Source organism: Leuciscus leuciscus (assembly GCF_965113295.1).
Source record: "Leuciscus leuciscus genome assembly, chromosome: 21".
Classification (NCBI taxonomy): domain Eukaryota; kingdom Metazoa; phylum Chordata; class Actinopteri; order Cypriniformes; family Leuciscidae; genus Leuciscus; species Leuciscus leuciscus.
Window position 1 is genome coordinate 526,110 of NC_138745.1, and position 15,701 is coordinate 541,810.

General features: G+C 43.2%; 1 protein-coding gene across 1 annotated transcript in view; it reads right to left on the reverse strand.

Annotated features, from left to right (window-relative positions):
- dnah9 (dynein, axonemal, heavy chain 9) overlaps window positions 1-15,701 on the reverse strand; it is a 144,971-nt gene that overhangs the window by 92,287 nt on the left and 36,983 nt on the right. Inside the window, 13 exon segments of the mRNA XM_082152581.1 lie at window positions 1,910-2,012; window positions 2,876-3,041; window positions 4,447-4,654; window positions 5,274-5,447; window positions 6,059-6,233; window positions 6,585-6,732; window positions 7,550-7,658; window positions 7,771-7,898; window positions 7,973-8,183; window positions 10,535-10,822; window positions 11,156-11,294; window positions 12,252-12,409; window positions 15,193-15,297. Coding sequence (XP_082008707.1) covers window positions 1,910-2,012; window positions 2,876-3,041; window positions 4,447-4,654; window positions 5,274-5,447; window positions 6,059-6,233; window positions 6,585-6,732; window positions 7,550-7,658; window positions 7,771-7,898; window positions 7,973-8,183; window positions 10,535-10,822; window positions 11,156-11,294; window positions 12,252-12,409; window positions 15,193-15,297 — 2,112 coding nt within the window.

The following is a 15,701-nucleotide window of genomic DNA, read 5'->3' on the forward strand; positions in this document are numbered from 1 at the left end:
TGACTGTATGGATGTATGACTGTATGTATGTATGACTGTATGTATGTATGACTGTATGGATGTATGACTGTATGGATGTATTACTGTATGGATGTATGACTGTATGGATGTATTACTGTATGGATGTATGACTGTATGGATGTATGACTGTATGTATGTATGACTGTATGGATGTATGACTGTGTGGATGTATGACTGTGTGGATGTATGACTGTATGGATGTATGACTGTATGGATGTATGACTGTATGTATGTTTGACTGTATGTATGTATGACTGTATGGATGTATGACTGTATGGATGTATGACTGTGTGGATGTATGACTGTGTGGATGTATGACTGTATGGATGTATGACTGTATGGATGTATGACTGTATGGATGTATGACTGTATGTATGTATGACTGTATGTATGTATGACTGTATGGATGTATGACTGTATGTATGTATGACTGTATGTATGTATGACTGTATGGATGTATGACTGTGTGGATGTATGACTGTGTGGATGTATGACTGTATGGATGTATGACTGTATGGATGTATGACTGTATGGATGTATGACTGTATGGATGTATGACTGTATGTATGTATGACTGTATGTATGTATGACTGTATGGATGTATGACTGTATGGATGTATGACTGTATGGATGTATGACTGTATGGATGTATTACTGTATGGATGTATGACTGTATGGATGTATGACTGTATGTATGTATGACTGTATGGATGTATGACTGTGTGGATGTATGACTGTATGTATGTTTGACTGTATGTATGTATGACTGTATGGATGTATGACTGTATGTATGTTTGACTGTATGTATGTATGACTGTATGGATGTATGACTGTGTGGATGTATGACTGTATGTATGTATGACTGTATGTATGTATGACTGTATGTATGTATGACTGTATGGATGTATGACTGTATGTATGTTTGACTGTATGTATGTATGACTGTATGGATGTATGACTGTGTGGATGTATGACTGTATGGATGTATGACTGTATGGATGTATGACTGTATGGATGTATGACTGTATGGATGTATGACAGTATGGATGTATGACTGTATGTATGTTTGACTGTATGGATGTATGACTGTGTGCATGTATGACTGTATGGATGTATGACTGTGTGGATGTGTGACTGTATGGATGTATGACTGTATGGATGTATGACTGTATGGATGTATGACTGTATGGATGTATGACTGTATGTATGTATGACTGTATGTATGTATGACTGTATGGATGTATGACTGTATGTATGTATGACTGTATGGATGTATGACTGTATGGATGTATGACTGTATGGATGTATTACTGTATGGATGTATGACTTTATGGATGTATGACTGTATGGATGTATGACTGTATGGATGTATGACTGTATGGATGTATGACTGTATGGATGTATGACTGTATGGATGTATGACTGTATGGATGTATGACTGTATGTATGTATGACTGTATGTATGTATGACTGTATGTATGTATGACTGTATGGATGTATGACTGTATGGATGTATGACTGTATGGATGTATTACTGTATGGATGTATGACTGTATGGATGTATGACTGTATGTATGTATGACTGTGTGGATGTATGACTGTGTGGATGTATGACTGTATGGATGTATGACTGTATGGATGTATGACTGTATGGATGTATGACTGTATGGATGTATGACTGTATGGATGTATGACTGTATGTATGTATGACTGTATGGATGTATGACTGTATGGATGTATGACTGTATGGATGTATGACTGTATGGATGTATGACTGTATGGATGTATGACTGTATGTATGTATGTATGACTGTATGGATGTATGACTGTGTGTATGTAGTGACAGTAAAAGTGCTCTGTGTGTTGAGCTGACACTGATAGTGAGCACCTGCAGGCGAGGGTTGATGGTGAAGCTGCCGGCGGTGGGGTTCATGCAGGACACGTACTGCACATTGTGGATCTCCTTCAGCTGCAGCTTGCTCCTGTCGTACCTGAGGACACAGCGTTCCGTCAGACACACACACACACACTCTGTATGCACACCTCGTCCTGCACTAAAGCCACTGCGGCTCAGAGAAATACAGCGCCTTCAGCTGTTCTCCTGCTCACCCCGATCTAACAGACACTGCAGAGACACTGAGAAACCAACAGGAGACACGCTCTCTTTCAGGGACAAAACACTGACATCCTGACAAAAGAGACAGAGCCTCTTCAGGCCTTGAGCACTGGACCATCTTAACAACTTAAAACACTTGTGTAACAAAATCCAATATCCATAAATTGTGCATCTGAGCAAAGGTAGCATCATAATGAGCATGTCTACTGTGATAAATGTCCATGAGGGTCAGCTTAAGCATATCATGGAATCAGAACAGAAACTACACTTTAAAGAGGAAGTATTACGCCCTTTCTCAAAGCCTTGCTGTTGTTTTCTACTCTACTAGAACAGGTTTTCCTGCTTGAATGTTGATTATTCTCCTCATATTCTCCATTGTTGCGGCTCCTCTCTTCCCAGTCTGTCAGTAACGCTCTGTTTACTTCCTGTCTCTATGAAGCCCCTCCTCCTGAAAAGCACACTGTGCTCTGATTGGTTGGCTGGAGCAGTGTGCTGTGATTGGTCGAGTGTGTTTGGGAAATGCCCCGCCCCTTACCATAACCACCAGTTTAACACACTACTAACTAACTCAACCAGGCCCCGCCCCTTTATTCTGCGTATGAATATTGTGACGTGTTCGTTCCCGGAAGAAACTCAAGATACAATGGAGGCGTTTCAGGAGTTCAGAAACACTGACTCTGATACATTACAACAGTACACACTAAAGACAGATGAAGATGGTCATGTGACGGTCAGTACCAGTGGTTGTAGTCCATGTGCTGGCGGATCATGGTGTGCGGCTGGACCGTGCCGTACGCGTCCACCTCCGGCATGTTCATGTCATCGATGAAGTAGACAAGCCTCTTGCTGCCGGGCGGCCCGTAGTTCCTGCCCGCCTTCTTCTCTAAGGGCTTCTCTAGAACAGCTGTGGGGAACAGACTCTGTGAGCATCACTAGCAAACACTGCAGAGAAGCACAGGCACTTCACCAGGAAACTACAGAGCATGACAAGGGTTTCTCTCTGGTGTTTATTAGATATAAACTATTATCTAACATAAAATGAACACAGTTTAAAATCCATCTAATGTCCATCAAGCCTTTAAAACGGTGCTTTTGACCTGCCATTGTTTTCATAATCTGTTGAAATGATGTTTAGTTCAGTGTGCAAAAGTTCTTTGAATTAATTTTGATGTTGCGAATTGATAAATATATTAATTTGACTAATATTAAAAACATTGCATTTCTTAATTGTGGCACCCAAGAAGCATCATATAATATAAAATGAATAGAAAAAACCCCATCATATTTCATTTTTAGATGAAGCACCTGAATATTAATAATTGTAATCATTTTTTTAACAGTACACTGAACCCCATTCACTGATTGTGCCTCATACCAAATCAAAGTTATTCAGAAAATAAGTGTCTGATTCTGAATGTGGTTTGGTCTGGTTTGACAGGAGCAAGCGTTCGAACATCACATGATGCGGAGTGATAAATCTCAGACCAACAGATTGCAAAGGCAGGGACACAGAACAGCTGACGCCCGGAGCAGAGCCATGGGTGCTCGCTTTACACCACCCAAATCTGTCACTGTCCACAAGCCAGTGAAGGTGCACTTCTGCTCTCAGGTCAGAACACACACACACACACACACACACACACACTCACTCACACTCTCACACACACACACACACACACACACACACACACACACACACACACACACACACACACACACACACACACACACACACACACACACACACACACACACACACACACACACACACACACACACACACACACACACACACACTCTCTCACACACACACACACACACACACACTCTCTCTCACACACACACACACACACACACACACACACACACACACACACACACACACACACACACTCACACACACACACACACACACACACACACACACACACACACTCACACACACACTCACACACACACTCACACACACACTCACACACACACACACACACACACACACTCTCTCTCACACACACACACACACACACACACACACACACTCACACACACACTCACACACACACTCACACACACACACACACACACACACACACACACACACACACACACACTCACACACACACTCACACACACACACACACACACACACACACACACACACACACACACACACACACACACACACACACACACACACACACACACACACACACACACACACACACACTCACACACACTCACACTCACATTCACACTCACACACACACACACACTCACACACACTCACATTCACACTCACACACACGTACCCTGTAACATGGCTGAGGTGGTGTAGTAGTTGAACGGGACGTTTTTGATAGCGTATTTCTCCGGGTCCAGGGAGCCCAGCTTGTCTCCCACCAGAACCGACTTCCCGGTGCCAGCGTTGCCCACGAGCATGATGGGCCGCCGCCTCTCCAGCAGTCGGTCCATGAAGTAGCGCACGCGGATGGTCTCGCTGGTGTGGACGAGGCAGGCCTGAGGGACACACACACACACACACACACACACACACACACACACACACACACACACACACACACACACACAGTGAGCGGAGAGCCTACGATCCTCCCTGAGGATCTACAGTTAGCTATAGAGCTATAGAGCACAGTCATCTGCAAATGTGTTTCTCTTTCCTGTTTTTTACGTTGGTTTTCTCAAAGTGCTTCTATGATGAAAAGAAACCTAAAATGCGTTATAACCTGTGTGTATTGACCTCTGACGCAAAAAAGTTCATCAAAGTTTTCCTAAGACAACCACGGATATTGTTCATGTATAACTTAGTTGAAAGGTTTTGATCCACTTCAGATGTTGACTACTGTATATAGCCATGTTTTAAAAAGACACTCCTGAGCAAGAGTTGTGTGTGTAGTCTTAAACTTTGATCTACTCACTCATAGTATTGCTCAGCAGAAAAGTAAATAAATGTCAAACTTTAACAACAAAATTACTAAGACTTTAACTATAGTTCAAAATCCAAATCAAATCTAATTCAAAACATTCACAAAAACCACAACAACAGTGTGTCAGTGACTCTCGTCAGAGTGTAATCAGCACTTCATGAGACTATACACAGAGTAGAGCATGGACTGACTTGCAGAGGAATCTCAGGGTCCATCACAAACTGCGGGACCATCTTTGACCATGGCTCAAATTTTTTGCTCTCAGGATCAATGTAGTAATCGAACACGGTGCCTTGAGCCGGAAACTTCACGCTTTTGAACTCCGTCACCCACCACTTGCTGAACTCCAGCCTGTAATCCACGAGCTGCAGTGAAACACACACACACACACACACACACACACACACACACACACACACACACACACACACACACACACACACACACACACACACACACACACACACAGAGTGTTATAGCATGCAGTGTTCATGAGGAGTAAAGCCAGAGGAGACGCACCTGATCCTGGAACATGGTTCCTCCGAAACACACACACACACACACACACACACACACACACACACACACAAACCTGATCCTGGAACATGGTTCCTCCGAAACACACACACACACACACACACACACACACACACACACACACACACACACACACCTGATCCTGGAACATGGTTCCTCCGAAACACGCACACACACACACACACACACACACACACACACACACACACACACACACCTGATCCTGGAACATGGTTCCTCCGAAACACACACACACACACACACACACACACACACACACACACACACACACACACACACACACACACACACACACACACACACACACACACACACACACACACAAGTGCAGAACACACACACACACACCAGTGCAGAACACACACACACACACACACACACACCAGTGCAGAACACACACACACACACACACACACACCTGATCCTGGAACATGGTTCCTCCGAAGGCCCAGACGGCAGCGAACACGAAGTAGAGCTCGTACAGGTCCTTATGGCTGTCAGGAGGAGTGTGTTCTGGGACGAGGAGACACTCCAGGAGGAAGCACAGCATCTGCACCAAACTCTGCTCAGGGATGGGGATGATCTTCTTAAACCTGGGAACAGGACGCACAGCAGCTCAGTCTGCAGAATAAACTACTGGAATAAAATAAAAACCTTAAACTAAAGCTAGTTGCCAAGGCAACATTTCTCATTTTCATTTAGTTTCACTTGATGCACTAAAATAATAATAAAAACACTGTATAGACAAAACAACAACAATTAATGCAAATGAGAAAAACCCACAACAAAGTTACTAAGACTTCAAAACTATTGCTAACTGTAATAAAAACTCTAATAGTCAGTATAATAGCTCAGGTAAAGGTACCTGGAGCCCATAAGAGGTTCAGCTCATGAATATTAATGCTGCTAGATCAGTAATGGCCCTGACGGACCCAGGGACGCACCTGGACCGGAGCGTATCCAGGCATGATGGGAGGTACTTGTCGAACAGGATGGTGAGGTTGGCCTTCTCAGACTGCACTTCTCTGCAGTCGATCCAGCTCGACACCGGCGGGTTCCAGCCCAGATCAGCAGGGTTGATGTACAGGATACCTGTGTGGAGGAGCGTCACACACACATCTCAGTCAGAACACAGACAAAACACACAGAGATAAATATTCTTATATTACTTTGTGCAAGAATCAGATCATCAGTGATTCTAATGTTCCACATGACGGATGCAACACTAACTGATCACACAGCAGTGACACGTTTGTCAGAAAACAACAACACAAAGATTGTTACTGTAAAAGTGAGAGTGTTATGACCTCATGAGCCACTGTACACTTCCTCTACATCGCTTAAACAACAATATTCATCAACACCTCTGCATTATCCTTCTGTTAGCATGATCAACAACACAAGTCCCCAAACTCCACTCAAAATCTTAATATTTATCCCTTAAACTATAGATTATTGTCCACTGACACATGGGTTAACATTTCCTATATTTGGTACACAATTACTGCCCCAGTTTAGAGGAATGAGCTGTTAGGACACACACTCATACATATATAATCTCCTTTGGGTATAAATAAAATAAAAAGTAACAATGAAACAGTGTTATTCAAGTTTTATAATTAATATTTAATATTGTAACTTTTATTTTTATATTTTTATTTTCGTGTTAATTTTGAGTCCGTTCGTTACGTGCTTTATGTTTAATTTATTTAATTTCAGTTTTAGTTCATTTGGACTTAATTCCAGTTAATGATGTTAGTGCTTCAACTAAACCTTTTCAGTTTTTGTTGCCAAGGCAACATTCCTAATTTTCATTAATTTTATATTTTCAACTCATATATATATATGTATATTTAGTTTGAGCTGTGTGTGATGATGATGATGATGATGATGAGGCAGTTCCTCTGACCGGCTCTGGAGACTGTGGCTGGTGTGGCCGTGCGTAGATGACTGATCTCGAACACAAGCCTCATGGTGGGGTTCAGGGGGATCCGCTCATTACTGGCCAGCGTCAGCACCTACAGCACCACATGAAAGGTCATCTGAAGGTCAGGGTCATTGTAATCCAGATCTGTGAATGCTGTGTGCACAGCTGATATTGAGCTGGAGTTCTGGCCGTCTCGGCTTTACCTTGTTATCATCCATTACTGTGTTCAGCGACTCGATCCACATCGGGTCGATATCCCCATCCAGGACGATCCACTTGGGTCCGGCGTGACTGATGTTGGCCAGCTCACGCATGATATTAGAGAACAGCCCTGCGGGGAAGAGCACACGTGTTGAGTCTCACAGTCACCCGTGATGAAGCGCTGGGACACACAGCGGCCCTCACCGTCCTTCCACTCGCGCGTGGCCGGGTTGATGATGCCGAACAGCTCGTCATTGGTCACTGCTTTAGGGTTGAGGTCGGCCCAGACGGCCCTGCGCTTCATGTTCTGGTACGTCTTGTGGAGAGATTTGAGGACCTGGGATTTTCCGGTGCCGGCGTTTCCCACCACGAACACGGAGTGACGAACGGCCAGCAGCTCCTCCAGCTGAACCACCTGAGAACAACAACAGCAGAGACAATCACACACACACACACACACACTTTGCTTGATGTTTTGTGCTATAAACCGCACACACGAGAGACGAACTAGCTTGGCTGGCTGAATACATCCTCAGTAAATATCAAGAGATTTCCAGTGTGACTTCATGCCAAACATTTCAAAACAAAAACAACAAAAAGTTGCAGAGATGTTTCCCAGTGCAGTTTCTAAACCAGTGTGTTGAGTTGAGCTCCAGGCCTGATCTCCATCAGTCGCTCTGAGCTCCAGTGGGAGAGGACCGGCTCACGGCTCTTCCCATCGTGTTCTTGTTTTAATAATATGCAGAGCACTTCTCTGTTCCCTTTACTGAAGTCTAGATGATGTCATCTGATCTCTGCAGCACTAGCCTCAGCTAACCCTAACCCTAACCCCAGACCCTCGACGGCTCCGCTACAGCTCCACTACTGATGAGTTCATAACCTACTGTACACAGAGGCATCTGACTGGCTGCTCATATGACAACATGTAGTTTTGTCAGTAATACTTTATAAAAATAAATGAAATATTTTACCACATTTTTATTTAGTATTACGCTATAACATATAAATAAGGCCAATTAATGGATGCCATTTATAAAGCCTAAAGAAATAAAAAAAACACTGTAAAAAGTCATTAACTCTTTCCCTGCCAGCGTTTTTGAAGAAAAGTTGCCAACCATCGCCAGCATTTTTGATCATTTTGTCCAGTGTTTCATGGCCCACAGAATATTTTGTTTTATATTTTATTTATGAATGTTTGGAATATCTGAACATGCAATATATCAAAAGAAAGAGTTAAAAAGTCTGCTTAAATATAGTCTGAAATGTATATAGCCTCTGTGATCACAAAGTATATAACTGCATTATATAAGTCGCAGCAGGTTTCGGGTGATACAAACAATACGACTTTTCTGTATTCGAGAAATGACAGTAGCAGTTTCACTGACGTGTTATAAGTGTTAGCGGCTGAAGCTCACAGCTCGATGTGTATTTCTGGAGCACTGTGAGGAGGATCAACACTTAAACAGAGATCGGCCTCCCTCGGAGAGAAGAGCGAGATGTGGAGCAAGAGCCAGAGATTTTCCTCTTGGAAGTGATGGCATGTTCAATCAGTGGCATTGATGCGGGTCCCCGTCGGGCTCTCCAGCGCTGGAGGGTTGGCTGATTGCTGCTTTGATCTGATGTGTTTCGAGGCGATGGCTAATAGCAGGCTGGAGCTCTTCTCCTCCCAGAGATCCCAGCGCAGACACGTGTGGAGGGTTAAACTCGCCGTGCAGAGCTGATGGACAGCTGATGTGGTGCTCCTGTGGCTCTTTGACCTGTGTGAGATTGCACTTATTTCCCCAGGCTCCGGCTGATATCTCCACCTCGGCCTAATGCTCCACATTAGAGCTGCGCTCCGGCACCTGAGGCTCCATTACACTGTAATTCCTGCTATCTTTGATTTGTCCAATATATCCACTTGCAGACTGCTTTGACACTAATGTCTATTTGCTTGAAACACAACAGTAGGTTTATGGCTCTGAGAGGAAGATAATGCAACCCAAGAAGAGGTGAAGTTGAGAAAAATGCGAGAGCGGCATTGATCAGGACTTTTGACATTTTTCCCCCACAAACAAAACTAGTTTAAAAACGGGCAAGAGCATTGAGTTCTGCGTATCGCCAAGCGCCGCACACACTGACAGGCTGTCTGGAGCAGAGGATGTGAGCGGAACGAAACGACAGCAATTTCCCATCTTCACTCAAAGTGTTCCGCTCGACTTCTGCTTCTCGCTCCTCGACGGGGACACAAACCACACAAACACCTCACAACTCCACAAACACCACGTGGCCAAAACAAACTGGAGGATCCGAACGACCCATATTATAATAAATGTGTGTATACTGTATATATGTTTACTGTAAAGCAAATGCACTGTACAAAACATTTTCTATTTTATACAAAATATATATTTGACAAAGCTATGTGGAGTCTAAAAAGCCACATGTTTAACCAAGTTCAGTTTCACATCCAAAGTTAATATGACAAAAATGTAGGTTCCTGTGAGATTCTGTTCAGGCGCCTTCCCAGAAATAGCTGGGAAGAGTGTTCTTCAGTCACAAATCAATACATTTCCATACGATTTCACTTCTATCACAAAACAGTGAATATGGAATCCAAATATGGATCTACATCTGTAATGCTCTTTAGTTAATCGGCTATTGAAAACCCCACACGGATTGGCCAGTGATCTGATGTTTAGCTGTAGTTTATGATAACTCTGGTGAGGTGCATTACAGTAGAGCAGACCGGACAGAGATGAGCGGGCACGTGTCACCTGAACTCACCTTTAGCACAAAGTTGTCCTCGGGCTGCAGTTTGAGGTCCAACACGGACTGCTTGACAAATTTCTCGAAGTCCATGTCCCGTTTACGCGGCACGTCGAGGGCCGGGAAGAGGTCCCCGATGAGGCCCATGAACACAGGCATGTCATCGGTCACGATCTTCGGGACGTTGAAGTCTCTCAGGGCTCTCATCAGCACCTGGTCCTCGGGTCTGCGTGGATCTCCTCTCTTCAGGGAACCGGCCACCACCAGCACTGACTTGATGGCCCGCAGACCCCAGTCATAGTGATCCTGTGACGACAGAGACACGGACAAACAGGAGACTCAACGAGAGTCCAATCATCTGCATCCGCAGGACAGACGCTGCTACACACTGCTCAACAAGGCTTTCCCATTCACAGATTCCACAGTGTGTATCAAAACAATGTATAGAGTAACAGAACGATGATAGTGGGATTGACGGCATTTTTATTAGAGAACAATTGGACGTCTCATAACATCGCATATAAAGTCCCGACGACAGGTAAACATTCCTCACAACGCTAGAAGAGCAGAAGGCCTTGATCTGAAACATCTGTAAGAACAGTGTGATGGATTAGAGCGACAGCAGAAACACTTCTCAACCTGTTTGGAGAGCAACTCCTTGCAGAGCTCATAGAGAGTGATGAATTTTCTGGCCAAAAGTCGAGCCTCGATGAAACCCTCGGCCACCAACATGATCTCACAGATGAGCTCGAAGTCTGGCACCACCATCGCACACGGCCTGCCGGACACACACACACACACACACACACACACACACACAGAACAACATCGTGACTGTGAGCCTGCAAACACATCATACATGCAGATCAGGCTCTGGAACTACTGCACACGGCTGGGTTCATCACCACTACTGCTGACACTATAGGCCTACAGACACACAGTTACTGATGTGATGCCTGAGGCGTTTTTGTTTTGTGGATCAGTCACATAAAAAACTGATCATTTCAGACCAAATATACATATTTACACATGCATGTTAGTTTTTTGTGCAAATTTTTTTATTAACATAATAAGTGAACCTCAAGGAACATTAAAATTATTTTTAAAAAAGGTTTATAAATGAGTGCTTCATAAATCACTATGGAGAAAACAAACGGGAAAAAATACGCCTCTGAAAATGAGTGATCGCGGTTACATGTGCTCTATAGCTGTGTTTTGGCCTTTAATATTCTTTTAGGTATGTTTCGAAGTAGACTGCTATAGAACATAACTGATTACAGGCCTAAAACATTCATTTTAAAATATTATACAGTATGAGTGAAATATGTACTTTCAGTTCTCATCTATTAAATAACGGGCTCTTTCTGGACTCTTCATGAGACGGACACCTGCTGATCCACAACACAACACATCAGTACATCCATCAATCCCTGCAGGCCAAGAGACCCTGACGGAGGACCACACCTGGGACGCGGCTCATCGCCTGTGAACGTGAATCCAGTGCAGCCGCAAGTAAAGTATTGCTGGTCAAATTAAAATGTTTATGAATGCTGGCTCTACAGAGCAACACAGAGCTCTTTACTGCTGGATATGGACGGTAAAAATGAATTGTAAACTTGTAAATCTCTGTAATAAAAGAGTGCAGGTGGCATCCGGTCTCCTTATGAGCAGGATTCAGATGCTGATGTGTGAAACGGCAGAACGACTCGTAATGAAATGCAAATCCTCAGCGCACCTGAAGAGAGCCTTGAGGTTCTCCGGCAGCTCGGTCCTGCCGGCGTATCCGGGGTTCATGGTGATGAAGATGCCCACCGAAGGGACCAGGTTTACATCCTCGCCCATGAAGTTAAACCTCTTCTTCTTGTCTCGAATGGCATCTTGAATACTTTTGACCTGATGGATCATACGTTGACAATATAAACGACACAGAATATGTGTTACTTGCTCTTCAGAACCAATGAGAAAGTCAGAATAAATCATAAGAGTGCAAAATCACATTCATTTCCTGAACAACAATAACCCTTTTTAGTGAGATGTGCCATGAGCTCTGAGATGAACATCTGTGGAAGCCATAATGAAGATGAGATCTCCCTGACTGAACTGTGTTTAACAGCTTCCCATAATCCACTACCCAGAGAAGTCTATGTTACGCTGGGAAAGCTGCTTACTAAAGTGAAGCGTTGCAAATCATGTAATCGAGTTTGCACTTTTAAACAACTTTTTATTTCTGTACGTTTGATTATTTTGCAATACATAAAGAAACGTTCATTGAAAATACTGTATAACATGCAAAATGACAAACGAAATCTTACATTTTCTTGATCTGTTGACATATAAGAAGTCATTGTACCCTTTCATAGCTCTATATCTGTGCACACCGCCGCCGGCGAGAGCGTCAGTGGATGGAAGTCATTCTTTTTCAATGCTAGAATGCTTGTTTTTCAGCAAATGCAAATTAGATTAGCACTTAACCATGAACACAAATGGCTTTTAATTGGTTTATTTTCGTTAGCAAACATGTCACTATAATTGTTAAGTTCTTTCTATCGACCGATATCTTACTTTCACATTTAACAGATTCCATGAGGTTAACCTATACCCTATGGCCAGTCTGCACTAATAACCATCAACATGCTTGTTTTCTTTGCAGCTTCTTAAAAAAAGACGAAGCATTGGATCTCTGCCCACGAATCTTCCTACGGCGTCGCTGGCAGGCGGTGTGAACGCACAGTACGGACAGTGTTTGAGTTGCTGAGTGGCCGAGACTGTTTCCAATGCAATGCCGTAAGCCAATCATAACAGTGGGCGTTCACTGACACGCCTTAAAGGAGCCGCGCTTTAAAAACGGGTCATTTTAGACACGGTCAGAATGAGGGATGACAATATACATAGTGCAAAAAAAATAAAAAATAACATTATAAGTGAACCTCAAGGAACATATTAAAATTATATATATATTTAAAAAATCCAAGACATGACCCCTTTAAGAACTTCATAAATAAAATAAAAACCCTTCCAGAAAGTAGGCCACTGAGAAGCGAGCGATCACGGGTGTGCTCTCTAACTCTTATAAAGCCTATAGGAAACTGTACAAGAGGCATGTCTTGTTAAACGGCCAGATCCACTGACCTTGATGAAATAATCAAATAGAATTTTCTGTAATAAATTCATATTTGCCACTGGTCACTGTGAGACAGAGAGGAATTACAGGCCAGAGATTAATCACTATATCGGGACACAGGCTTTAATGGAATATTTAATGAAGCGACAATCAAAAACGATCTAATCGGATTAATGCGTCACACCGAATGTTCAGTCTCGCAGGGTGAGTGGATGAGTTTAGTGTCAGCGAAACACAAGTGATTCAGGCGCCTCGGCACTGAGGACAGTCTGAGAGAGCTCCGCTAGAGGCAGATAAACACTGACATATAACATTAGCATGAGTCGCATATTGCTGATGGAATAAGATATGAGCCGTTACTTTGCCACGGCCTCACATGAACTCCCAATCCCACACTACATAGCGCCTTCATGAATATTACATATTGTTCTATAGCAACGCATCTAAGCCAAGCACAGGCGTGCATTAAGAGCAGCTGAGACAGCAGAGGACCGAACTCCTCCTGAGAGGGGGACCGGCACACAGGTGAGCGGACATGCTTGAGGAATTCACATTTTAATGCAACCATATGACTGACTGTGTTCTGTGGAACACAAAAGCAAACGCTTTTTTCACAAATAATAATAAATACAATTATATATATATATATATATATAAAGCAGCCTGAACTTGCTGGTACGTTTTCATATATTTAATATATTTATATATAGGGCTATATTTTATATTTAAGCCATTTATGGTACATGAAAATTTAGCAGCAAGTCCAAGCTGCTTTTTCACATACAGTGACTGTGAATGGTGACCAACTCTGTGAAGCAAGACTTTTAGTGAGTTCAGTCTCTTCAGACTCACACAAAGCTGTGTTTTGTTTCCTCACTGACTTCCAGTGTGTGGAGCTCAGACTAAACACCTCGTGCTCCACAGGAGAGCTGCAGTGAGTTCCTCTCTCAACACTGAGACGTCTGGAGCTTCTTCTGTTTGTTTTAGCTTAACCAAGTGAATAATTGATTCTTTCTGTCTTTGTGAAAAATACTATTTCGATGGACTACATTCCTGAGAAATATCCTCCTACTGAAAATGGATAAGTTAAACAACAGGCACTCTTCGCTCATCCGAGGGCTCGTATCATTACTCTGATGTTCTGATTCACTGTTCCTCATGACAGCTGATGTCTGAAAACACTACAAAAGGAAAGCTAATTCAATTTTTATTACAAGGAAGAAACACCTTTCAGTGTCAGACGAGTCTTTCTGGCTTTCAAAGTAAAAGTGCGCAGTTCCAGGAATTGCCCATTAAAACCTGTCGCACTGAATCAGAACTAAATGTGTCTAAAGGACGAGCAGCTACACATCATCATCATCATCATCATCATCATCATCATCATCATCCTCATCTAATGGCGTCTGCCAGCATAATGATGACGATTCATTACAGCTCCAGCACACATTGTCTTCAGCTTCGTTGCGTAAACTGTGAATTGCAAGGCATTAAATCTCGAAGGCGAACACCAGATGCCGATCACTTCCCACAGTCCTGAGCCGCTGTGCTCTCTCACCTGCACCGCCACCACAGACAGCACCTCCACTGAGATCCGGTTGAACTCGTCGAAACAGCCCCAGGCTCCTGTTTGTGCCAGGCCTTTGTAGATGTTGCCACATGACTGAGGGAGAGAAACCAGAGACTTATGAGTGCATCATGGGAAAGCATCAATCGCAACCGACAGAATCACGCAAAATTATGCAGGAAATCTTTTGTTTTCTAGAAATGAGCTCACGGTCCTCGCTCCGCTGAAATCACAGCTTATAAACAAGGACAACAAATGCTAAGCAGGAGTTTTCTGGGTGGATGAGCAGCATTAGCATGAACACACTGATACTCTAAACTCTCTCTGCGCTCCAGAGTAACCAGCGTCTCACCGTCTCTGACCAGTGCAGGGAAAACTTACTTTAAAAAAAGTAATGCGTTCTAATATTGCGTTTCTCCCTAAAAAATAACTAATTGCATTACTTTTTACTGATTATAATGTGTTAAGTTACTCTTGCATTACTTTATGTCTCGATCTCT